Consider the following 26456-nt stretch of genomic DNA (forward strand, 5'->3'; position numbering starts at 1 on the left):
TTAGCTTGGGCAAGGCTCTTCGAGTTCAAAGAACATTCTTGGAAGGTGGTTAAGAGCCCCAGGACCCTCCTAATGCTCCAAGACCTATCAGAAGATGCTCCACAAAGTTTTACACATGCTGTCTCCATAGCATGCATATTTGATACCGCTTTCTGGTAGAGTGGACCTGTAGGTACCCATTCAGACCTATTCATGTGTACTAGGTCACACCACTGTTTTGGCATTTGGTGCATACGGAGCAGGAGTGAGTTTACATTACCTGTTTTCCCTGTGGTGCTCCCTAGCACGATCAGAGGCTTAGTAGTGTGTGCTGACTTTGTCAAATTACTGACTTTCCAGTTGCTATTATCTTATCAAGAAGAATAAGTAAGATCTAGATGTTGGTGTCAGAGCTCTCTTATAAGACAAAGTATCCTTGAAAACTTACCTTGGAATTGGACATTAGCTTATTACAGAGGCACTAAGCACTACATCATTGTGGAAACTTCCATGGCAGATGGTGTATTTGCTGAAATAGTCATGTTGTTTGTTTGTATAAGACCTCTGAGACGGATGTTTATTAGATGCTTGGGCTTCAGTAATATGGCTGGTTTGGAGTCATCTATATCTTAACTTCTGTTCTCTCTCAAGTCCCTGATATTCTGGGATTTTGAGGTGAAAAAGGAACTGGAGGCTGGAAAAAGGAACTATAAGCCATCCTTTCTGCCCTCAGTGTGTAATATGTGGCAGCATAAGCATGTGTCATACAGGTACCACCTGTACTCTGACTGTGCACCATACAATTACTGCTAAGAAAAAATGTTTGAGCTCGGATGTTTGTGGCTAAAGTTGTGCATGTTAGACATCTTGAATTCTTGTTATTGGTTGAGTAACTAAAAGCAGGAATAATAAGAGTCTCTGAAGTAAAGTGATTTACTAAGGGTATAGTCCTTAGTTGGAGACTGTGGATATAACAATATCTTAGAGAGCTTTCCAGGATACTGTTGCTAGTAGTATTTTAAACTAAGATGCGACTATAACTGATACCTTGATTTACACTCTTAACACTCTGCATTGTGTACTAGTTGTAAAATACAGGACTTCTAAGTCAAATTTGTAAAGTTATTGCATGAAAATTAGATGTTTTGGTTTCTCTAAATTTGGAAAACTGGAATGTGGTGTTCTTAACTGACCTTTTCTCCTCTCCCCTCCCTCCCCCTGCACTTTTTTTTTTAAGACCTCTTATCCGGCCACTCCCTAGCCAGCTGATGTTTGAGCATGTGCAAAGGAGGCATCGGGTACTTTTTGTGTACGTTGGTGGGGAATCTCCTTTAAAGGTTTGAAACTTAATTAAGTTAATTTTTTTTCTTTTTGATCTTCACAAAGGTAGTCTGAAGTGACTTGCATATCGCTTTTAAAAATGTGCAGCTATCCTGCCGCCTTAAGAAAATGAAATGTAAGCTGATAAATATGTCATAACTTTAGAGCAGTTTTAATGGCGTGATTACAAAACAATGGGTGCCTATACATGAGCACAGAGGCTGTTCCGATTCACTGGAATGCCATAGAGTCTGCTGGAGTGTGGCAGTTCCCACATTCCAGCAGCCTCCTGCATCTAATGTATCAGCATCATCATGCTTACAAATGGCAGGGGATACTTGAACTAAAGCTCATTAGACGAGCTTTAGTTCAAGAACCCCACCACCATTTTTAAGCCTGGGAACACTGATACATAGGGCAGCTCTCATAGCTGCTCTCATTAAAGCACTGCCTCCCTTACCCCCGAAGAGCATGTGAAGGTGTCAGATGTTCTATGTGTTTACAGGCTTCTACCAAAAATGCCAGTACTAACTGGGATCTGAACTCTTGCTTCATTTCTCTTGTAGTTATTTGTAGTTGGGACTAGTGCAGGTCTAGTGGTTTAACATTATTTTAAAACTTGTATTGGTAATATCAAACTGATATCCTTTTTCTATTGTCTAGGTACTTTTTCAGCATCATTTTAAAACTAAAAATGTCCATTTATAAAATTAAGTTAGTATGTCTTGCACAATTCTCAATGTACACAGATATATTTAAAATCTAAACACCTCCTGTCCTGCAGCTTTAAATTATGTAGGCCAGGAGTGGTCAACTAGTAGCATGAGTGCCATAAGTGGCGCAGGTGGATTCTGTGTCGCATGTAGCAGATTGGGGAGGGGACAGACAGTACCATGGCAGATAGGGCAGGGAGCAGAAAGCAGAGCATTGAAGTAAATAGGTAACACAAGATGGAGCAGAAAGTGGAGCAGCAAATCTGGCAGAGGAAAGGTAGCACTCAAGGAAGATATGGGGCTAATTTGTGGCACACTTTCAAAAAAAAGTTAGGCCCCTGATCCAGGCCACAAACAGACATTCACTTCTACTGGTGGAAATTTTTCAGAAATTTCCAATGACAGAAATGTTTCCAGGACAGAGAATGTACATCCATTCAGCTTGCAGTTGTCTCCTCTCTGCACTCTTGCTATCCCATGGTGATTCTGGATTGGGAAAAGCATGGAGAGCAGTTGCTGCTGCACTCCTGGTCTTTGTAGGTAATGGAGCTGTGGGAAGAAATTATCTGTTTCCCTAGACCCAGGATATCAAGGTCTGGGAAATGACAGGGGGCTTTGCTATGAAGTGCCCAACTACTCGGACAAGGGGCCCCAGTCTGAGAAGTGGGTAGGGTAGCCACTCAGCTTCCGGTGGCTGGGAGCCAAGCTGAATGAGCAGCATCCACAATCAGCACAGCAGTAGGAGGCTTTACCCTGCTACTCCAGTCTCTATGCGGACTGGAGCAGCAAAGCTGCCTGACTGTTTCCCCAACCAGGCAGTCCCCAGTCTGAGAGAGGACAAGGAGCATTCCCCCACTTCTTTAGTCTCCTGATGGGGAATGTACAAGTGTGCACTCTTGCAACCCCTACAAGGAAGATCTTGCAGGAGAGCTTTCTCTTGGAAGGGGGCATGTTCTGCTAGGACAAATTTGAGTGACAGCTTGTACATTCGTCACTTCTACTGGAAAAACGATGATTCTCCTACTAGAAATGTGATGTCTGTACTTGCTCCTACCAAATGAATATAAACTTTTAATTCCAAAATCTAGTTGCTTCACCTCCCATCCCCCACTATGGCTTAAGTGGAAAAATGCTACCATAAGCTCCTAGTGTAGAATGATATTGGCCCAGAGATTTATTTATATATTTATTGTCACCAGTTTTTAAAAAAGTATCCAGATGTGCAGCAGTAGAGCAGATGGACCCTCTTTCTATTCTAGTTTCTCACTTAGTTGTTGTTAATTGCATCTTCTGTTGTATTTTTGTGATGTGAAACTTCCTTTTAGTATATCGAGTTTTAAGATTTTTTTTTTTTTTTAAAGAAGTTTTTCTGTTTTATATTTTTTGCAGGAAAAGTACATTGAGGTTGCTTCGGAACTAATTGTTTACACATACTTTTTTTCTGCTTCAGAAGATGTGCTACCTGAGGTAAACTATTTTTGTTTTTTCAAATGTTAACCTTTTCTAATTATAAATGGTATTTAGCAGAACGATAGCATTTTTGTTCTATTTCTTCCTTTAAACAATATTAGGACAAATTGATGATGGTTCACTAATACTGATGTTCCTGTTATATGACTGTTTTTTACCTCCATGGCAGATTAATTGCAAATAATATATTGGCAGATCCATGCTGATGAATTGGTACATATTCACTTAAAGCACCTAGGAGAAAATAATATGGGCTGGAATTTGATTTAATTAGTCAATACTCTACACAGGGCTGCCTAGCTGGTGGCCTGTGGCTTGACAGTGCAGCCTGTGCAACCTTTGCTGGTGTGAGCCCTAGGTACTTTGAAGTTTGGCACCTCTACTGCTCTCCATTTAACTGAAAACCTCATCTTTTGCTAGCAGTACCAAAATTACTATCATTAGTAAAAGGTGAAGACTTTTATCAAATTATTCAATTTATCATACATAAAATTCATGCAAGAATTCAGTTGTTTTCTTTCATTATTCCCTTGGCATGGGCAAATGTCTTTGTCAGAGAAGATTTATGGGGTGCAGTAGGGAACCTAAATAAAATAGTGTTTCAGGAGCCTCTTTTAATTCTCTTCTCATGCTCTTCTAACTTATCACAGCTCATTTGAAGATCTAAAATTGAACCGAGCCTGAATTTATTCTCCGGCTTCTCCAAACAGAACCATTTTAATGTCTTTTTATGCCAAATTTATTTTACTAAGTAACTTACTGATTTTTATTTTTAGATTATTGTTTGCTTAATCTGCACTAGCAGCTAGTGATTTTTTGACAAATTTAAGAAAGTAAAAATATGCTGAGAATTATCAATGCACTGATTTTTTTTTATGTAAGAATCTATCACTTGTAGATAAGATTTTTTTCATCCCTACTTTCCCCACACCTAGTTAGGTGAAGTGGGGGTAGAATTCCCTGGAAAAGATGGGAAGAATGACCTTACACACAACTTTAGTCCAAGAACTGGTTACTAAAAAGGACCCCCAAAGGCACTATTCTTTATGTATATTTAGGTCTTACTGTAATTGTACCCACGTATGGATTCTTACTTATGAGCTCAGCTCCTTAAAAAGATTCTGAGCTTCAGAAAAAGTCAGTGTCTGGATCCAAAGTCTTGGTCAGTGCAATAGCCCAGCTCTCTATTAGATTTAACTGTGCAAGAAAAGTAGCATTCGGTCAAAAATAATCTCAGGAACGCAAAAGGCTTTGTTCGCCCTATTTTGGTGATGGTCCTGCTCTTCAGTATCGTTTTAAAGTGAGTGATTAACTGTCAGGATCTCCTAACTGATTGTGAGTTTCTAATAAGGGACAAAACAGTGCTGTTTGTCAAAAAGCTCTCACAGAAAAAGGAAGGACCTAAAGGACATTAAGAAAGGCTAGTTGGTAGTGAAAATGGCCCTACAAATAATAATGGATGAAACAGATACTGTAAGCAAGTCCAGCTATTGCACTGACTATAACTTTGGATCCATATGCTGACTTTTTCTGAAGCTCAGAGTCTTTTTAAGGAGCTGAACTCATAAATAAGGATCCATAACATGTTATTTAAAAAAAATATATAATCTCAAGAGTTCCCAGGTAGATTATTTTGTGTACTTTCACTTCTGGCCAATTGGCTGAGATTCTCCTTAACATCAAAGCATTCTGCTCCAGAGTGCAGAAATGAACCAGTTTCTGAGAGGAGAAAAATACTGAGGTATAATCCAGTGCCAGTTGTTAAATACTGTGCTCTTCACATGGCAGGTAGACCAGACCAAATCAGAAGAGTTTGTGTTACAATCTTATGCAGCTTAATGAAGGTACTACTTGGCAGTTACCTACATTTATTCTGATACTGCTTGAAGAAAGAACTGTAACTCGGTACAGTAAAAGCTCTGTTAACCAGCATTTTACTAACTGGAATACTCTGTTAACCAGAATTTCCAATATCCCCCAATATAAATCCTCTCTTTAGCAACAAGAATCTTTGCCAAGTTTATCCAGCATGGAGAAAAAAAAGCAGGGCACACACGCCCCCTCCCCCAGCAGGAACATCTGCAGGGAAGCGGGAGGGGAAAAGGAGCTGCGTGGTATAGGGTGAGCTGCCTCTGCAGGCTGGAACTGGGGCAGCACTGGGCTCTTCCCGGCAGGGGTGACCACACTGTGTTCCTGTCTTCCTTGATAGGTATACCTCTCAGATAACCAGAATTTTTAGATAACTGGCACCTCTCTTACTCCACTCATGCCAGATAACAAAGCTTTGACTGTGGTTGATTTCCCCCTTACCAGAGGTTGTTATGGTCCCTATGATTCTGAGTGGAGAAATGAAGAAGGGTGAATATTCAGGTATACTAGGGTTTTGAGTTACAAGAGAACTGAGTTATATTAAAATTGATTGTAAAGAAAAAATGCTAGGCAAAACAACCACGTAGTGCCTTTTTTTTTCTTTAGGTGTGGGCTAGAGACTTTGTTGGGTTATTGGTTATTCCATTGCCTTTGTAACAACTCTTAAGGTTTCTGATAGACGTTAATTTAGTTACGTGATTGGGATCCAACTAATTTTATCACAGATCCCAATGATCACGTGTCCTGCCATGTATTTGTGTCAGATCCCATCACAAGCTGAGACGATTTAAAGCCATACTGTGAAGCCCATATGTGGCTGCAGAACAAGTCTTTTAAGAATTCTAGGGTATTTTAAAACACATGTTCTGCAGCTTTGCATGCAGGGTAGCACTGAAAACAAGCATGCTGGCCCCTTGGATCTCTGTAGACTGCAGCCCAGGACTTCTAAAAACCAAGCACTGCACCCATGAGGCTTAACATGCTGCACATTCAAATGAAAGTACAATATAAACCAGCCACAAAAATGATTTATGTTACAACTAATTTGCAATTTTATGGTGCCATAAACTGGTTGAAGCTGTGGCAAGTTACAGTTTATTGCGTAATTAATGTGTTAATAGCATGATAATTGTAGTGTCTGCCAGGGTCCTACGTGACTTGGACTATGGCTTTTGAAAGTGATTTTTCTTAAATACCTCAAATTAAATTTGTGCACATGTGACTTGCATTTCTTTATTCCAGAAATAATAAAAGCTATCAGTTTTCGTCATATCAATTGGAGTCATTGAAGCATGATGCTTTTGAAAATTTAGCTGTATATTTAAGTCTAAATTTAGACCCAACTTTTAAGTATCTTAGCCTTTAACCTCTCCCCTCCCCCCCCCATTCCATGCATTTAACAATATAAATATACTAAGTATTAATGTTAATTTTCTTTTCTGTTCTTTTTCTGCTGCATACTTGGCCTTGTGATCAAACTTCAGTCCTTTTGAACAGAAAAGGACAAAATGGTTAAAAGCTGCTAGGAAGAGTAGATGTTTGATCTTCTACATTGTAAAAATAATACCTTTTGTTTTGTCTAATTTGTTGGAAATTATGTGGGTCTTAATGCTTAGTTAAAGTTGGCCTCAGGTGGAAAAATGCAAAAGTATTCTTAATTATTCGTGAGAACTTAAAGAATACTTCACTTTTTCAGTATGTGACACTGCCTGAACTGCCTGCTGTTGTGGTCTTCAAAGATGGAAGTTATTTTGTATATGATGGTAAGTACAAGTGTTCATCCTTTACCTACAAGTGACAATTCAAGGTCTTTATAGGGAAGTTGAGGCCTGTGTGTGGGAGAAACCTCAAAAGATTGCCAGTATATAATGGATAAATTCTCTTTTCGGAGAATTTGAGGAGGAATATGAATGAACTAAACTTCAGTTAAATGTATCAGTTATTTTTTTTTATTCTTTATTTTCTACTGGACCAAAATAATTCTGTAAACAGAGTAAAAAGAACATTCATTCAGAGAAGCATGAGCTTTCATGAGCTACTTTGTCAGGTACTACGAACAGACTTGCCCCTTTGTAATATAGACAGCAGAACAAAGGGTCACTTTAAGTAGTTCATGGTATATACGAAACTGGTTGGCAAGCAAGTGAATGAACCTCAAGTGTTTTAAAATCAGTGTTACTTGTTCCAGTGAGGATGTGATCTGTTGATGAAGGATTCTGAGGGATTCTATTGCCTGTGTCTTGAGGTTGGTATCATAGCTGGTTAGTAGGATCTGAGTCAGGCTCTAATTTTGAGTAGCTATGGTGCTGGGTTTATATTTTAAGTGTAGGAATCCCTGCTTCTGATACTTAAGGTGTGAATTCTGGTTGGTGGGATCAGAGCACACACAGTTGTAACACGGATTGACAGTAGATGATGGAACTAGCGATGTGCTTAGAATGAAAGCTGGTAGCATGGAAGTAACTAGCAGTTGGCTTGTTTCCTGGAAGCAGACTTTGAGATCTGTCGTAAATAAATATATTGGCATATGGTCAAGGAGTGGTCATGTGTGTACCCATGGCACTGCTGTTCATCCGTAGGTATAGGGAGTCTCTAAATCTGAAATAGTTATGTTGGAGATGTGCAATTCATCTCTCTTTATTTAAAGAAAAGTAACATGTCACATCTGTAAAGGTGATTTTGGCTAACTTTTAAATAACTCATACCGTCTACGTTATTGAATTTTTAATATAGCCCTTTGAACATCTTAAAGTGCTATATACATGCTGAATATTTTAGAAACTTTCAAGTTATTTAACAGAATTAGATGTCCTACATTTTCATTCCACTGTTTTCACGGCACTTTGCAAAATATCATTCTCATTTTTGATGATTTCACAACCAAGTTGTTGGTTTAAAAAAAAAAGTTTCAGTCTTAGTTTCAGTGATGTAAGTGTGTAGCATGTCTGTGTATTTGTAGGAAAACATTCTTGATTAAGTTGGTATATAGCCGTATAGTTCCTTTCATCTTTCTGTTAATGAAGAACATATAAGATACCGCTTTTCTGTCCGTGACTACAGTTTCCCTTTGTTGGACGCCACAAGGAAGGCTGAAGTGAATTGTCTTTAAAGTTTCTATTAATTTTTGGTCTTCACTCCTGACCTGGATTTCCATTATTTGATGCAATGGTTTGAATGTAGTAGTTATGGTGATTTTTTCTCCATATTTCAATTGAGAAATTACCCTTAAAAACAAACAAAGAAATAGGCTATGAATGAAAAAAAAATCTGTTGGAAATCCCTATCAAGAAATTCCACCAGGACTTTAACACTTCTACCCTTCCATTAAACTGACTTGGTAATATTCCACCAAGCAAATGTATTTCTGAGACACTGCTATGAAAGTTCACAATGCCCATATCACCACCACATGGTACAGGAAATCAACCAACTGCTATAGTTAATTCCATGACACCAGCTTGCATCCAAGGCACGCCATTAGTTTATATTTAAAAATATAAAAGCATATATATGGGTACATACACACACAATTTGACATTTTTCTTACTGGTGCTTAAGTTTTGTCAAAGCTAAACTAAGAAGATGCATTCTGTATGAACTAAAAACATTGAATTTGCCACTTGAAATTTTAAGATTTTATTTTACAATTTGTCACTTAATCTCAAAACTATCACACTTTCCACTACACTTTAATCATAAGTAAAAAAAAGAGAAAAAGTCTAATATTGAAATACTGATGGAGAACAAATTCAAAGATGCACTTACCCCAGCATTAGTAGTTGACTGAATGGAGACATGAGTCTAATGCATAAAAGGGCTTGTGGAAGCGTTTCTTATGCTTAGATGCAAAATGAAGCAGTTTACTCAGGTAAACTGTTTTATAGTCTGCTCTTGGGATTTCCCCAGCAAGATGTTCTGTAAATGGAAATTGAAACTGAAACCTTTCAAATATAGTAACTGTTGCTTGCTGCCAGAAGGGAAATCAAATGTAACACTTTAGGAGGATGTTGCATCTTTCTGTTAGTGTAGAGAGAGTGCCAGAAAACAATGCATAATTGTGTGGCTGTAAATACTACTTCTAAAACTAACCCTTAAGCAATACACATCTTTAACCAATTATAGTATCTTTACTTTCATGTGGTAAACTTGCTTTTAGATGGAATATTATTCATAGGATAACTGGATTACTTTAGAAGCAATATTCCTGGGGGTGGTTATATCCAATGGCTATTGTCAAAGTACCTAAAAATGAGAAATGCTAGGGAATGTGTGTTCCCTTCACTGTTAAATCAGAGGTGTCAAACATGGCCCACAGGCCAGATCCAGCCTGTGGACCCATGTGATCCAGCCTATGGATTGCTGGACTGGGTCCTTGCACTGCTTGCATGTGAGGGCTAGACCTGGCTCCATGCACACAGCAGGCAGCTTTGGGGTCGGTCTGTGATGCTGCATGCAGTCCATGCCTGGATCTCCTGTGCTGTGTTCAGCATCAGAGCCTAGACTGCACCACATGCAGCACAAGCCCCAAGGCCAACGTTTGGTGCCCATGGGGATCAGCGTGGTCATGCATGCTGCACGTGGCACAGGGCTGGTACTTGCTGCATGCAGTGCCCTGCTGACTAGCATTCAGGGGTATCTCCATGTCTGTCAGGGTGCTGTGTGGACTATGTGTCCTGTACTGTTCCCCACGTATTTGATGCAGCTGGTCCAGCCCCACGTGCTATAGGCAGCACATGTCCCTGTGGTTTGCTGTTCATGTGGTCCTTGGGACGGATGTGGGGCATACAGGCGGGACAGGCCACATGCTCTGTATACGGCACAAGAGATCCAGAGTACAGGCTGGTGCCCTGGACTGACCGCTTTGGTGGGGGAAATGATGCACCCAATAATTATGCTAATTAAGCCAAATGTGCATATTAGCATCTCTAACATAACAGATTCAATTTATAATAGGTGGGCTCCAATCAATGAAACCTTTCCCTTTTATGAAAGGTGTGCTTTGGGGTTAAGCTGAAGCTGGACCAGGTAACTCCTGGCTTGGTGAATGAATGCTGACCAAAGCTTGCCATCCAGCAGGCTTACTGTGAGGGTATTTCATAGTGATGGACAAAGACAAGATAAAGTCAACACCAAAAGTTACCAAAAGTGAACAGCAACCACAATCAGCTGTAGGCAGTGCAGTGGTTATGGAAATTTAAACAATTAAAGGACCAGAGGAACATCACTAAATTTCCAACCACAAGTAACATTTCCTGAGCAAGCTACTCCTTCAGAGAGGCCTAGTGACAGGCATGGTGGTGGTTGCCTAGCAACCCTAGCGCATTACAATGCCCACTCACTCACGACTGATAATACAACTGCCGCCCAAATGCTGAAGTTTAATGTCACATGCACGTACATCAGACAGATATAGTTGCTCAATACCACTCTGGCCAAGTGTATTTTCTCACTTCTACACTAACATTTTGGGGATCACCTAGCTCCTTCTGTTAGATTGAGGAGTAGGTTCCCTTACACAACAGTAAGACTTCAGTGAAGTGGTGAAATCTCTTGATTTCTCTGGGGGTCTGCTAGGTCCACAACCTTGAGGCTGGGTCAAGACCCTAACCAGTCCCTGGTGATCTACTTGGACACGAGAGATGATTGCCTTTTTAAAAGCAATCAGTACCTCGTGTACTAAAACCAGTTAGGATCCATTCATTCCTGTCAGTCGCACATTTTCTGCTCATTGCCCAGTCAACTTTATAGTCTCCTCAAGAGGTATTTGATACATGTTCACACGAAATGCTTATTCTATGAAGCATGCTCACTAGACTTTCATGCCACTGGGTCTGGTCCACATTCTGCAGGCAGCATGCTATGCACCCAGTGCCAGCCCGCAGGATAATAAAATAAGATAGAAAAACAGACATCCCTGAAAAAGAGATCCTTTCAACTCAACCAGACTGAAGTATAGTTTATTCTAAAAACAATTTTATAGGTTGCAGAGATCTATAAATAAAAACTCTTGTTTCTTATCCCATTTAATTAAAATTAAGGCTCTACTGCATTATTTACTTGTAGCAAAGAGTTTGGCAACCTATAGCACATTGGATCTGCCCAGGAATAGGGGGGCTTCAGCAGTGGGAGGCTTTGCTGAGCCAAGAGGGTAGGGAGAAGTTGCTGAATCCTAGTGCCAGCCTGTCTCAGACATCAGCTGAGACCATCAGAAAACATTGCTGGCCTCTGGTCTAGAATCACAAGAAAAGAAACAGCTCTTGCCAGCTGTCAGTGATCTGGCTCATTAACTTACTCACTGAGGGAGATAAGGAGCAACCCCTCCCTGCCCTGCTTGGTTGGAAGCCTATAAGCCAGTCTCCCACTCCCTGTGCAAGTGCCCTAGCCACTAAGCCAGGGGTAGGTAACCCCTGGCATGAGTGCCAGAGCGTGGCACACAAAGGCATTTTGCATGGCACGTGAGCCTGTGGGTGGACAGCAGGGAAAGGGCTGGGGCTGTATTGCCTCAACAAGCATCAGGCTTCTCGCAGCTCCCCCGCTGTCTGCCCCTGGTACACCAATATCTTGCAAGTTGAAGTTGCAGATGTTTTTGGCACTTCCCCAGAAACATTGCCAACCCCTGCATTAGGCTGTTGGACTAACCTGTGAGGGTTCTCTCTGTAATTCCCTTTTCTCCTGATGTGGTTTTTCCATGGCTATAATTTATTGAGTATGTTCTTGAGTGATTTGGATCCTTGCAGGTACCTGTGCAACTAGAATACAATTTCAGCACGGAAATTAAGAGCAATATGTAGCTAAGTGCATAAAGTGCCAAAAATTGCAGTTCCAGGGCTGTTCTAGGCACTTAAAGGCAAAAAGGGATTTATCCCATAAATGTCAGCAAAGATAGCTAAGTGCTGACAGTCAAAAAGCCCGAGGCTGAATGTATTCAAGTCTTTGCAGGTTAGTCTAAGCTTCAGAGGTTAAGCTGAAAAGCAAGTGAACAGACATTCACTTTTGATTCAGGAAATGTGGCTCAGGCCAGAAGTGGGGGAGGGGGCACTAGAGCTTGCCTCCCAGCCTACCAGTCGCTGCCAAAGGTGGCCAGGACCCAGCCTGGGGCTAGTATGCTGGAAGGTGGGGATTTAAATCCCCTTCCTGGCCCACATCGGACCCCAGCCTGGGTCTGCCTGAGCGGGTGGCAGTGCCTGCCAGTCTTATGCCCCCCACTCCCACCACTCCATGACCTGACAGGGTAGGGATGGCATCCCCTTCCAGACTGAGGAGATGGTGGGTAGAGAAAAAGGTAGTGGCACTGAATTTATAAAAGCTTGAACAAGAATAGTCCTTTCTCTGAAGTGAGCGTGTATTGAACACAGCACTTTGCAATCTCAAGCACATGACCAAACAACAAACAGCCTTTGCCTAAGCTAAGATGCATCCCAGTAAAACACAGTGAGAATGCACACAACTTCGTCTAACTTAAGATGGAATTTAATAAACCACAAAGATGAGAGGAAAGTATTGCATAAGTCTTAATATAATCCTGAGGGCAGAGCATCTTCTTACAGCCAGGTATTCAGGAAGTCCTTGGGGATTCAGCAGGTGGTCTTAGGTGTTGGAGTGGAGATTCCATAAGCCTCTTATCAACTTGGGTTTCTGCAGGTGCACATGCACCCCCTTCATGCCTTTGGGTGCCTTGACATTATGCTTGTCACTTATACTACCTTTGGCAGGACTCTCATGCATTCAGTGTCTTTTGTTTCTGCTTAGGTATTCCAGTCTCCCACCTTGTACAGGTTCTACTTTATAATGTAAATGCAGTTGTCTACTTTCTTTGGTCACACTGGCATAAACTGTCTGTGACCCTCTCCTGTTCCCTTAGCTCCATCTCCAGCACACATGTGTGATGATTGCCAGGTCTTTGCCAACACCACCTCCTTCTCAGTCTGGTCCTGCAGGGCTTGACCCTGTGCTCACAAGTGGCAGGAAACCAGTTCCCCAGCCTCTTCCCCTCCCCGGTGGCCTCCGGGAGCTAAGGAGAATTATACCTCTTCTTCCCTCCCCTTATCAACTGCTTGTCTGCTTCTGTCTGTGTGAGAAGTGGGAGGGGATGAAGTCTGCTGATAGTCCCTCTCAGGCTGTTTCTCTCTTGCTCCCACCCTCTTCTACTCCAGCGTGTAGCAGGGAGTAGCCTGGCAGGGGCTGCCCCCTTCTCCTCCAGCAGACCTAGCTACGGTTCCCAGTCAGGTTTCCCACCCCCACCCCCTTTCAGCCAGCCCTCACTGCTCTGGCTAGAGAGCAGAGGGGCAGGGCCAACCCTGCTCTGCTCCAGCAGACAGCACAGCCCAGCCCAGGGCTGCAGAGCATCCTGGGATGCTGGGGGACTGTGATTTAACTTGAACCAGGAAGGGGTCTGGGACAAAAGTTTCATAAACCAGTTTGACCTTAATCAGTTAAGTCTGATGCTACCTTCAACCAGGTTTATCTTAAACCAGTTTCAGCTATGTTGAAATTGGTTTATACGCATTGAGCTTATGTTTTGTTACAGGCTTAAACCAGTTTCTAATCACGTAAACTGGTTTATGTCTAACTTCTGTCCCTAGCCAATGAGAGCAATGTGAATGCTGTCTCTTCTGCAACTTGATTACAACGTAAGTGGATGTGACAAACAAATGGTGGGGAAGAAACATTTATAAGATACTACAGTGAGTTAGCCAGAGTCATGCAACAAGTCTGACTCAGCTGGGACTAAAGCAGAAGCCTTCAACACCCAGTTGAGTATTGTAGCCTAGAAACTGCCTACTCCCCCAAAGTTTAAAATTGATATTGACTTGGAGATGGTAGCGATATTTGATCTCCTAAGTTATCACTTCTTGAGGTTCAGAAAATGGATAATAACATAATGGCTAATCTTTACCTGTTGTTCTTAAACTGGCATCAAAGTTCATAACTTTTTAAAGTCTCTCTTGAAAATGATAGCAGCTCATTCTCAGAAGTGGCTAGGAACTTAGGGCATTTATACACATGCATTTTTGAGCTGTGATGCGCTAGAGATCCAGCGCATTGGAGTAGATTCAGTTAATCAAGTCTGCTCCACATGCGAGCTGACACGCACTGTGGTGCATCACACGCAGTTGAATAAGTGGCAAAACATGTGTCAACGCTGAGAATGGCAGCAGCGTGCTTTTGAACTAAAATACCTTCAATGTGTTTTAGTTCAAAAGCATGCTGCCAACATTTTCTTAGTGCTGGTGCGCATTTCACTACTTATACAATTGTATGCGACACAGCGCTGGGCACTTTTAAAAGTGCCTGGCACTGTGGCACAAGCATATATACAAATGCCTATTAGTCCCTTGGCCATGAACTTTCTCAGGTTTGCTGTGATCAAATTATGATTAAGCTATTGAATGTTTTTTGTTAAACTTTTCAAGATGCATTTTAAATTGAAAGAAAAGGAAGATTTTGTTTCACATTTTAAAGGGATTTTTGGAGGTTGTGGATGAGCAAGGAATGCTTAGTTACCTCAAAAATGAACTGTTTTTAATATATCAAGATATCTGCTCATTTAAGCACATGACAAATATTTGAACAGGTATACTCAAAAGCAATAAATTCGTAGCAGTAGAAGTTGGACTTTCCAATTAGAGCTTTGCACTTGGAGCACGTTACTGCTGGGACACCAATCTGCTCGTTGGAGCAAAAAGAAATTTGTTGCAGGCAGGATTAGAAGCCAAAAAAAAAGTTTGGGAATTTCCAGGAGCAGACTTTATTTATTGATCAGGTAAATAAGCTCTGAAAGCTTATTGCCCTTGAATTAAGAGCAAAATAAATAAGGGGGGATCAAAGCTAGAACATCAGTAACATAATGATGGAATGGCAAGCACGATGCGAGTCAAAGGGTGGGAGCACCAGCAATATGCTGCAGGGTGCCTCGCCCTCCTGTTTCCCTCTTCATATGTCCCCTCTACCCCATTACCTTTTTTCACCCTTCATTTGTAGTTTTTTGAAGAAAATGCTACCAGGCATGCTAATTCTGACTATTTTAGGAATGGATTGATTTGCGCCACACATTTTTATTTGGATTTTTAAGCAACATCTCTGGAATTAACAGGTATGATATATAAATTTAGACATGGCCTGTCTGCTCCTAACACCATTTTTTCACGTTTAGCAGTTTTCCTACTGTTTTGTTGTTGCTAATATTCAGCATTTTTCTTCACTGTCTACACTTTTTTGTAGAGTACGAGGATGGTGATCTGTCATCTTGGATAAACCGAGAGAGATTTCAAGGGTATCTTAATGTAGATGGATTTACTTTGTATGAACTTGGAGATACAGGTAAGAAGCTCTCATCTTTGAACTATTTACAATATTTAGTTGAATTCTAACTTTAGCCACAATTTAAAACTGCTAAAAAGACATTTAAATCTCCAAAATAATTTCTGAGTTAAGGCTTATTACTGTCTAGTGTCTTCTGCCTATTCGTTGAAAAACTTGTGTGGGTCTCAATACTGTTATTGTAAAACTTATTTACCTTTTTTACTTCTGAAATAAGTTTTGGATCTGTTGCTCTTTATCGTAAGCAAACTTCCCACATTTGGACTGAAATTGATAGAAATGGATAGGAATATCAGTATTTACTTCAGTAGGTTTTGGATGAAGCCTCTACTTACAGCTCCAGAAGACAGTGTCCCTTACAATGAACTGCTCTGGAAAGTGAGCAGCTTCTCTGGATTGGTGATTACTGTTACAATTTATTCCTTGAGTTCTGTGAAAATGTATGTTTTTATGACAGGATTTAGTGAGCCTTGATCTGAGTTTGATGGATGCAAATATTGTTATCAAATTTTTGAGAGGCATGAGATTTACTGGGTATACACTTGACACTTTCAAATCAGAATGGATAAGGATTATTAGCATGTCAGAAAAAATTGGCAAGCAAAGTTTGTTGCAGATATTTAATGTTTTCTGTATCTGCGTGATACAAAAGTAAGTTTAGGAGATGGAATGTGTTTTGTTTGGCTCTAAAGAGGTAGATTTGCAGCAGCAAGTAGTCTGTGGATGCCCAGTGTAAGAAGCCTGGAAGAGACCTTATTTCCCTTGCCACTCTCCCACCCCCAAGAAGCTTTCTTGAGGATTCTCTCCCCTACCTCCCTGCAAAGAGAACTTCAGTATTTTTGCATTTTATACACTCAGTCAATAGTGACCGGAAAAAGTCAGCCTCTTTATACACTACAATGAAGACCTATTCCACCTTCATGAACATGTGAAAAATAAGTTTTCATGATTTTAAATTGGAGTTGTGGTTCCTATATGTAAAAGTTCCAATACAGGTATAGGATAATGTCTGTCATCAGTCTTTATCTGTCACTGTTATCAGTGTTTATTTTCTTAATTTTGTGGACTTGAGACAAAATATTGTAATTTACCAATACATTTAAAAACCCATGCCAGAAGTCATGTCCAGTGCCTTTATTCATTCAGTATATGGCCTTTTAATGAGATTTGTTTCTCTGAAAACAGTTGAGAGAAGTTATAAGTGTCTTAATCTATCTGTATTACATAACACTTTAGAGTCTTAAAGGGACTAAAGCAAATGCCTCTGGGTGGAAGTATTGAAGGGAATCAGGACAAAGCCTCTCTCATTTTAGTTCTTCATCCAACTACGTAGAAAATTGTCTCTAAGTGCATATTAGGGGCATGGCAGAATTGTATTTTCTACTTCCAGACCCCTGTATTCCTGCAATATTTGCTGAAAATACTGACCTCATCAGCCTTTGATATCTCATGATTCCTCCCAGCCTGCTCAGTGCAACCACATTCAGTAGGGAGGTAACAGAGCCACAGGTTCAGAAAGGTGTAAAGCAGCACATCTTGACATCAGTTGGCCAGGTTTCCCAGTTACGGTGTGGGGAAAAAAATCTACCTTTCCTAACAAAGAGAAGAACAAATCAGCAAGCAACTTGGGGGACTTCTGGTAGTTTACCTAGTACAGTGGGTAATATAAACCATCCCAAGGTGCCACAAATCTACTATGAGCTAAAAGCCAAGACCATTATGTTCCAATATTTGGTCTCAGTTATATTCTACATGATTGTTCAATAAATCTGTGCACAGGGTCATTTGAAAATGAAGCCCTTCTGACAATGGACTGCGAACTAAGAAGCTATTTTTTCTGACCTGGTGGCACAGCCAAGAATTCAAATAAAATTCTTACATTTCTTCATGTAAGTTTTAAAGATAATACTCTCAAGTTTTAATTAAACAAATCAAACCAAAACAGTGGTAAATAAATTACGACAGTAATCATTTGAATGATTTAAAATAGATGGTAAATTGTGATACCATGTATACTAACTTTTTGTGGTGGTATGAGGAGAGAGAGAGATTGTGAAAGAAACTTAAGCCATAACTTCCCCACTTTTTCACATAGCCACACTAATTTATTCCCTGTTTTAATTTGTCATCAATAGATTAAAAGAAAAAATGTCCCTCCTATCAGCATAGTTTCTTTAGGAAAGCTTGAACAATTTTTTTTTTCTTCGTGCCCCCAAATTTGGGCTTGATCTCGAGGGGGCGGAAAAAACCAGCTCTGTGATCTAAGAGTTGGAAGATATACATCAAAACACAGTATTGTTTGATCTTCTCTTGCCCTACACAGTGATATGATGAATGTAAATATTATTCCTTTTTTTAGGAAAACTTGTGGCTATTGCAGTTATTGACGATAAAAACTCCTCAGTTGAACATACAAGGTACAGTATTACTGAGAGCCATTGTGCGCTGGGGAGAGGGGGAGAAACCATACTTAAATTTCAAAAATAAAGCTGGATTTAATTCTACACTTCTTTATTGGAAGGAACATCTATATTCTTACTGAAGCTTTTTTGACTGTTCAGAAAAAAGTGAGAGCTTAATGAAAGACCAGTGATCTGTGTGTGTTTTTCTGAGATAGTTAGATTAAGAAGTCCTTATCCTTCTGACTTTATTCAGTGGGTGGTCCCCAATCCCTTACATTACTCATTACATAGGCTTTAATGAGAAGTGCTATAAAAGACTAAACTAAATAAATAAATAAACTAGAATAAAAAGGAGAGCTTGGGGAGTAAAGGACAGTAGTACATTGCTGCAGAAATGTTATTGTGTAAAATACTTCCAACTGCACTATGAGGTTTTTTTTTCACTTTGTTTGCTGGGAATCTTGGGCTAAGTGGGTTTTTTTTGCTTGTTTTTAATTATGATTCCAGTTATAAAAGTATGTACGCAGGCGGTTTAAAAGGTTTAATTTATACACCTGGGGTATGGACGGATATAACTACTTTAATTTTTCTAAGAATGTTGCAAATTGAGAACTAGTTCAGTTATCCCTGGTAAGAGGTGTCTGTCTTTGTCTATTACATGTTAAAACTTTCCTCAGCCCATTTCTAGCTAGGTAAGTATTTTGTAAGTATAATTGAGGGCACAAAATCCTGTACACAGTTCTGACATTTTTATTGAAATAGATGAATTAATAAAATTGTTATTGCTTTTTTTATTTATTTATTTGCAGTATCATGTGTTGGGACTTCCTTTTGGCTTACAATGTACTTACTAGTTATTGGCCAATTAAAAATAGTTTGCAAGGTTTGTTGTTAGGGGTTGCCTCAACAGTGTTCAGTCTGTGATAAAGGTGCATGTTGCTATAGTGACAAAGGGAAGTTCACTGTTTTGTTGCTGACTAGATAGCATTTGTATTTATACAACAGGCTAAATGTTGTTTGAACTTTGGAAATCCCGAGCTGACTGCCAGTGGTTGTTTTTTGTGGGCTCTTTTTTAAATATTATTTTGTTTTCCTTAACAGGCTGAAGTCCATTATTCAAGAAGTTGCTAAAGAATATAGAGACCATTTTCATAGGTGGGTATATGTGAAATTATTCATAGATTCATAGAAGCAGGGTCGGAAGGGACCTTGTAAATCATCAAGTCCAACCCTCTGCCCTGGGCAAGAGAGAAAACTGGGCTCAAATGACCCCAGCTAGGTAGACATCAAGCCTCCTCTTAAAGACCCCCAAGGTAGGAGCTATCACCACTTACCTTGGAATCATAGAAGTAGGGTCGGAAGGGACCTTGTAGATCTTCAAGTCTGACCCCCCCGCCTGGGCAGGAGAAAAAGACTGGACTCAAATGATTCCAGCCAGGTAGTCATCAAGCCTCTTCTTAAAGATCCCAAGGGTAGGAGCCAGCACCACTTCCCTAGGAAGTTGGTTCCAGCTCCTAGCTGCTCTAACTGTGAAGTAGTTCTTGCGGATGTCTAATCTAAATCTACTCTAATAACCTGTGTCCATTGTTCCTTGTCATGCCAGGGGGCGCTAGGGGAAACAGTGTCTCCCCTAAACCCTTCTGGTCCCCCCTAATGAGTTTATAGACAGTCACCAGGTCCCCCCTCAGCCTTCTCTTGTGAAGGCTGAACAGGTTTAGGTCCCGCAGTCTTTCATTGTAGGGTCTGCCCTATAGTCCCCAGATCATGCGGGTGGCCCTCCTCTGGACCCTTTCAGTGTTGTCCACATCCCTCCTGAAGTGGGGCACACAGAACTGGACACAGTACTCCAGCTGTGGCCTGACCAGCGTCGCATAGAGGGGGAGGACCACCTCCCTGGCTCTACTTGAGATGCCCTGTGGATGCACAACAAGGTATGGTTAGCCCTGCCAACCGTGACCTCACATTGTAAACCCACGTTCATCTTGGAGTCAATAATGACTCCAAGATCCCTTTCTACCTCCGTGCTCTCAAGAAGGGAGTTTCCCATTCTATAAGTGTGCTGCTGGTTTCTACTGCCCAAGTGCAGCACCCTGCACTTGTCAGTATTGAAATGCATCCTGTTTATGTCAGCCCACTCCTGTAACCTATCCCGGTCTTGTTGCAGTCTTTCCCTCCCTACTAGCGTGCTCACCTCACCCCAAATTTTGGTATCATCAGCCAATTTAAACAGGTTGCAATTCACCCCGTCGTCCAAATCGCTGATGAAGAAATTGAACAGCGCAGGCCCCAGGACCAAGCCCTGAGGGACTCCGCTGCCCACTTCCCCCCACGTTGAATATGACCTGTCCACCACCACCATCTGAATACGACCCTTGAGCCAATCTGCAATCCATCTGACTGTGTAGGCATCAATGCCACAGTCGCCTAGTTTTTTTAATGAGGATCGGGTGGGAGACAGTGTCAAAGGCCTTGCTGAAGTCTAGAAAGACTACGTCCACAGCAACACCTGCATCCATTGCCTTTGTGACCTGATCATAAAGGGCAATCAGGTTGGTCTGACATGACCTGCCCCTAATGAAACCGTGCTGGTTGCCCTTGAGCATCGTCCCTGAAGCTGGCCCATCACAGATGTGCTCCTTGAGGATCTTCTCAAAGAGTTTCCCAAGGATAGAGGTAAGACTGACAGGCCTGTAGTTGCCCAGGTCCTCTCTCTTCCCTTTTTTGAAGGTGGGGACCACGTTAGCCATCTTCCAGTCATCCGGCACCTGGCCAGAGCACCACGATCACTCGTAAAGCCGTGCCAAGGGCCCTGCAATAACCCCAGCTAGCTCCCTCAACACCCTGGGGTGGAAAGCATCTGGACCCGCTGATTTGAACACATCCAGCCCCTCCAGAAGCTCTCTAACCCGGTCCTCCCCAACCTGAGGTCTGGAGGCGTTCCCCTTGAGTCTGTTTGGCATCACAGCAGGGAAGTCCCGGTCCCTGCACAAGAAAACGGATATCAAGAATTGGTTAAAGAGTTCCGCTTTCTCCTCTGGCACAACCACCAGATTGCCCAGCGTACTTTGCAGGGGCCCCACATTACCCGGTGCCTTCTTCATCCTCCCTATGTATTTGAAATAGGACTTTTTATTATCCTTGATCTTGGACACTATTCCTAGCTCTATGTCTGCCTTAGCTTTCCTGACAGCCCCCCTACAGGCCCGATCAGAGGAGGTATACTCCTCTTTGGAGATAGCACCCCCCTTCCACCGGGGGGTTGGTTCCAGATCCTAGCTGCCCTGACTGTGAAGTAGTGCCTTCGGATGTCTAATCTAAACCTACTCTCTAACAACTTGTGGCCATTATTCCTTGTTACCCCGGGGGGCACTAGGGGGAACAAGGTCTCTCCCAAATGCTGCTGGTCCCCCCTAGTGAGTTTATAGATGGTCACCAGGTCTCCCCTCAGCCTTCTCCTGTGGAGGCTGAACAGGTTAAGGTCCCATAGCCTCTCTTCATAGGGTCTGCCCTGCTGTCCCCAGATCATGTGGGTGGCCCTCCTCTGGACCCTCTCAATGCTGTCCACATCCCTCCTGAAATGCAGCACCCAGAACTGAAGTGCGGCGGCCAGAACTGGACGCAGTACTCCAGCTGCGGCCTGACCAGTGTCTGAGGGGGAGTTATCACCTCCTTGGACCTGCTCGAGATGCATCTGTGGATGCATGACAAGGTGCGGTTGGCCTTCCTGACTGCATCCCCACACTGTTGGCCCGTGTTCATCTTGGCATCAATGATGACTCCAAGATCCTTTTCTGCCTCTGCACTGACGAGAAGGGAGTTCCCCAGCCTGTAGGTATGCTGCTGGTTATTCCTCCCCAGGTGCATCACCTTGCACTTGTCAGTGATGAATCCCATCCTATTCTCTTCTGCCCACCCCGTTACCTGTCTAGGGCCAATTGTAGGCTATTCCTCCCTTCTAGCATGCCCACATCCCCCCAGATCTTAGTGTTGTCAGCAAATTGAACAGGGTGCTTTTTACCCCCTCGTCCAAGTCATCGATGAAGATGTTGAACGGTGCGGGCCCGAGGATCGAGCCCTGCAGAACCCCACTGCCCATGTCCCTCCAGGTCGAAAATGACCTATTCACTACCACTCTCTGGGTGCAGCCGTCTAGCCAGTTGGTGACCCATTTGACTGTGTAGGTGTTGACACCACAGTCCCCCAGTTTTTTAATGAGAACGGGGTGAGAGACTGTGTCAAAGGCCTTCCGAAAGTCCAGGAAGACTATATCCACTGCTACCCCTGCATCTAAGGATTTGGTGACCTGGTCATGGAAGGCCACCAGGTTGGTCTGACAGGACCTGCCGCTAATGAACCCGTGTTTGTTGCCCCTGAGCATAATCTCCCCTGCTGGCCTCTCATGAACATGTGCCAGAATAATTCTCTCAAAAAGCTTACCCAGGATCAAGGTAAGACTAAATGGCCTATAGTTCCCCAGGTCCTCCATCCTCCCTTTGAAGATGGGAACCACATTGGCCCTCTTCCAGTCCTCTGGCACCACACCAGAGCACCGCGAGTGCTCGTAAAGCCGTGCCAGGGGTCCCACAATGACCTCAGCTAATTCCCTCAGCACTCTGGGGTGGAGATCGTCTGGACCAGCTGATTTCAATACTTCCCATCCCTCCAGAAGTTCCCTGACTAGATCCTCCCTCACCTTTGGCCTAGGTGCGCCTCCCCTGGGGCCTGAGGGAGGCCCAGTGGAGGTGCTGATCTGGGCCTTGCTCAGGAAAACGGAGGCAAAGAAGTCATTAAATAGATTAGCTTTGTCATCTGGTGTGATGACCAAATTTCCTAGCGTGTCTTGCAGGGGCCCCACATCCGGTACCTTCTTTTTGCCCCCTATATATTTAAAAAAGGACTTCTTGTTGTCCTTGATCCGGCAGGCTAGTCCCAGTTCCATCTCCGTCTTGGCCTTCCTGACTGCCCCCCTGCATCCCCAAGCAACCACAGTATAATCCTCCCTGGTGATGGCCCCTCCCATTGGGTGTACGCTTCCCTTTTAACTAGGAGACATTCCCAGATGCTTTTGGTGAACCATGGGGACTTTTGCGCCCTCCTGCCCCCTTTGATTCGTGTTGGGATTACCTCCCTTTGGGCTTGCAGGATTGTCTCCTTAAGAAGCGACCACTGTTCTTGGACACCTGGCTCCCCTCCCCTCCGGGACCTCAGTGCTTCCCTGACTATTCTCCTTAGCTCATTGAAGTCCACCCTCCTGAAATCTAGGGCTGCTGCCTTGCTGCAGGCCTTTACCACCTTGCGCTGGATGGTGAATTCCAGCAGGCGATGATCACTGTCGCCCAGGTGGTCGAGCACCCGCAGCCCCCTCACCAGGTCATCACGCATGGCCAGCACCAGGTCCAGCAATGTGTCTCCCCTGATGGGGCTGTGCACCTCCTGGGTTAGATGGAGGTCGTGTATTTGGGCTTGGAACTTACATGAGCGGTCAGACCTGGCTGACTGCTCTTCCCAGCAGGTGTCTGGAAAGTTCAGGTCACCCATGATGACCATGTCCTTTGACCTTACTACCTCTGTGAGCTGACTTAAGAATTCCTGGTCCAGCTCTTCCCCTTGGTTGGGTGGTCTGCATTAGACTTCCACCATTAAGTCTCTTTCCCCTCAACTGCCTTGTATTCTAACCCAGAGCAATTCAGTGTGCCCCTCCTCTGACTGTGCTACTTGATGAGGATGTGTACTCCTCCTTAATGCAGAACACCATACCCCTGGCTTTCTCCGTCCTGTCCCTCCTGTACAGCCTATAGCCCTTGATATTCACTGCCCAGTCATACGTTGGGTCCCACCAACATGTTTCAGTGAGTCCATATACACATGTGAAGGCTGCTGCCTCTGCAGTTTTCTCACTAGTCATTTTGTGACCCATTCTTGTTCATACATTTTCATAAAGAGATGTTACCAAGTAAGCATTCGAAGAAAGTAAAAAAAAAAATGTGGTGTTTACCTCCATGATCTCAATTTGGAACAGCAACCTATACTGGTAACATCATACTTTTTTGTGGTTTAAGTCAATCCCGGCTGGATAGCACAGGTTGTAACCTGCTACTGAACATTGGTGGTCTTGTTGGAAGGGTAGTTTAGAAAAGATACAATCTTAGGACATCAACAAAAGTTCACTTGGAACAGTTTCACAGGGGTAGGGAGAGCTGTTGCTCCAGACTAACCAAGCAGCTGCTACGTTGCAGTGCTTAAGGGTGGAAACATGTCACCTTTCCTTGCCTTTTTGCTGCCATAAAAATGTTATGGTGGCACAAAGGCAAAGCCAGTAAATGTCTGTCAAATGCCCAAAACCTTGTGGCAGGAACAAAGTTAGTAATGGATTGTGCCATTTTATTCTGACAAATGTCTGTTTTCTTGGAGCAAACAGATTCTCTGGGCAGGTGCTCCAGATGGTTGAGGGGCCCAGTTCTGTCTATCCACAGGAATTCCAGGACAGAATTGAACCCCCTCAAGCTCCTGGAGAGCCTTCCTGGCTTTCCTCACTTAGAGATGTGCTCCAGGAAATTTCAGGGCTCTTCCGAATAAGTGGGGAAAGCTGCAGTTTTCTTACTTCTGGGGACACCCCGGGGATCTCCCTGGCGCATCTCTTTTAACCTGGGAAACCCCAGGGTTCTTTGCTTGTGGCCACATCCCCAGAAGGCACAGGGCAGTGCAGAAACCAGAGAATTGCTAGCACCCTATGCTTTCATGCTGGGACCTGTGTGGGGTCCTGCAACAACCTATGTGTCACCCAGAGGTGTGGGTCAGCGTGGTCCCAGGTGTGGGAGCTTGGGTCCTGTGACAACCTGTGCTTCACCTGGAAGAATGGATCAGATCACTTGCACCTCTGCGCTGGGACCCACACTGACCCGGGACTCCCAGCACAGAGGCCCAGCTTCTGCACTAACCCAAATCTCCATGCTGGGATCCATGCTGACTCATGGTTCACAGGAAGGGACATGTCAAGGAGGCATGGGGCAGTGAGAGAGACAGGAGTCCCCTAGCAATGTCTGTTTGGGACAAGGGTTAACATGTTTCACGCAGTAAACAGAGGCGCTGTGGCAAGATGCATCCCATCATAGCTGATCTACCTAGTCATGGCATCTTCTGTTTCTTGCCTAAGTGTCACAAGCCTGTACCTTTTATAAGAGTAGCAAAACTCTTCATTCAGGTTTAAAGTTGTTGGGGCAGATGAATTCAATTGTATAACAGCTTTAGCTTTCAAGTTTGGAATGTACTGAATTCATTTAGCCCAGAATGTATTGAATTTAGTTAACCTCGTGGAAAAGACTGTGGAAACTAAAGTGATCAAGAACTGAGGTGGTTCAGAATGCCGTAACTTTTGTAATGTTTATTCTAGAAACATTGTAGGACCACTGTTTTAGAGTAATGCAACCTACAATCCTCAATTTTCTTTTAGTATGCATTGTTGACTTGTTTTCCTGTATGTTTAATAGGGACTTTCAGTTTGGCCATATGGATGGAAATGACTACATAAATAGTTTACTAATGGAGTAAGTAAATTCTTATTTAAATGTTTTCCCTCATCTTAGCTTGTCACTAATTATGCTCCTGGTTTGAAAATAACCTCTCATCTGCTCTGCTTAAAAGTTGGCATTTCCCTCCCCTCCATCATCCCCTCGCCAGATTCTAACTTTGAATGTGGACTCCTCTTCTGTGGTAGTATAGAAGTGCATTTTGTAACTGCTGTGGTCCAGAAATTATGCAAGAGGCAAGGATTTCTTAGGGAGATGTCTTCCTTTAGACTAACTATATAGCTGGGATAAAGCTCCCAAATGCAAGATTGCGGGGTGGGGAGGTCCTCACCTATTCTTACATAAGTGGTTCCAGACTAAAAACAGGCATCTTAATCCATATTTAGAGTTTAGGATTTAGGGTTTCTGTCACAGCTTCTACTAGTTACTTCTATAAATGTTTTTAATAACTCCAGTAATAAGTCATTCCTAATCAGGATCCTCACTTTCACTGTTAAGGCTTAGAGTGAATAGCCCTGAAAAAGGTACCAATATGTAGGTTCTAATACAAGTTAATACTTAGGCCAGTCTCTGCACAAATTTTTCCATGACAAAATGTGTCTCTACATTGGTCCTTAAAACATGTTCTGCTTAATTTTTAGTACCATCTGCTGTCCACCAGATGGCAGCAGCTGAAAGCCAAAAAGTAAATAGAATAAAAGTAGACTATAGTGAAAGGTGTTCCTCACCCTTTTAAGCTCAAGGCACTTCCCCATAACTGTTTCTGAATTTTGTGGTACCCCAGTTGGAAAAAAAAATGCAAACTTATTTATTATAGTGTGTTTAAAAATAAAACAAAGCTGAATATGACTGGAGAG

The 26456-nt window shown here is 42.6% G+C and overlaps 1 protein-coding gene across 1 annotated transcript in view; it reads left to right on the top strand.

Moving 5' to 3' along the window:
• Window positions 1-26456, top strand: part of TMX3 (thioredoxin related transmembrane protein 3) — a 58102-nt gene that overhangs the window by 25005 nt on the left and 6641 nt on the right. The window contains exons 7-13 of the mRNA XM_090039594.1: window positions 1217-1316; window positions 3402-3479; window positions 7048-7114; window positions 15573-15671; window positions 18031-18088; window positions 19175-19228; window positions 25561-25617. Coding sequence (XP_089895720.1) covers window positions 1217-1316; window positions 3402-3479; window positions 7048-7114; window positions 15573-15671; window positions 18031-18088; window positions 19175-19228; window positions 25561-25617 — 513 coding nt within the window. The remainder of the gene's footprint in view (window positions 1-1216; window positions 1317-3401; window positions 3480-7047; window positions 7115-15572; window positions 15672-18030; window positions 18089-19174; window positions 19229-25560; window positions 25618-26456) is intronic.

Source organism: Crocodylus siamensis, chromosome 3 (genome assembly GCF_052110815.1).
Source record: "Crocodylus siamensis isolate JL-2025a chromosome 3, ASM5211081v1, whole genome shotgun sequence".
In the NCBI taxonomy this organism is placed as follows: domain Eukaryota; kingdom Metazoa; phylum Chordata; order Crocodylia; family Crocodylidae; genus Crocodylus; species Crocodylus siamensis.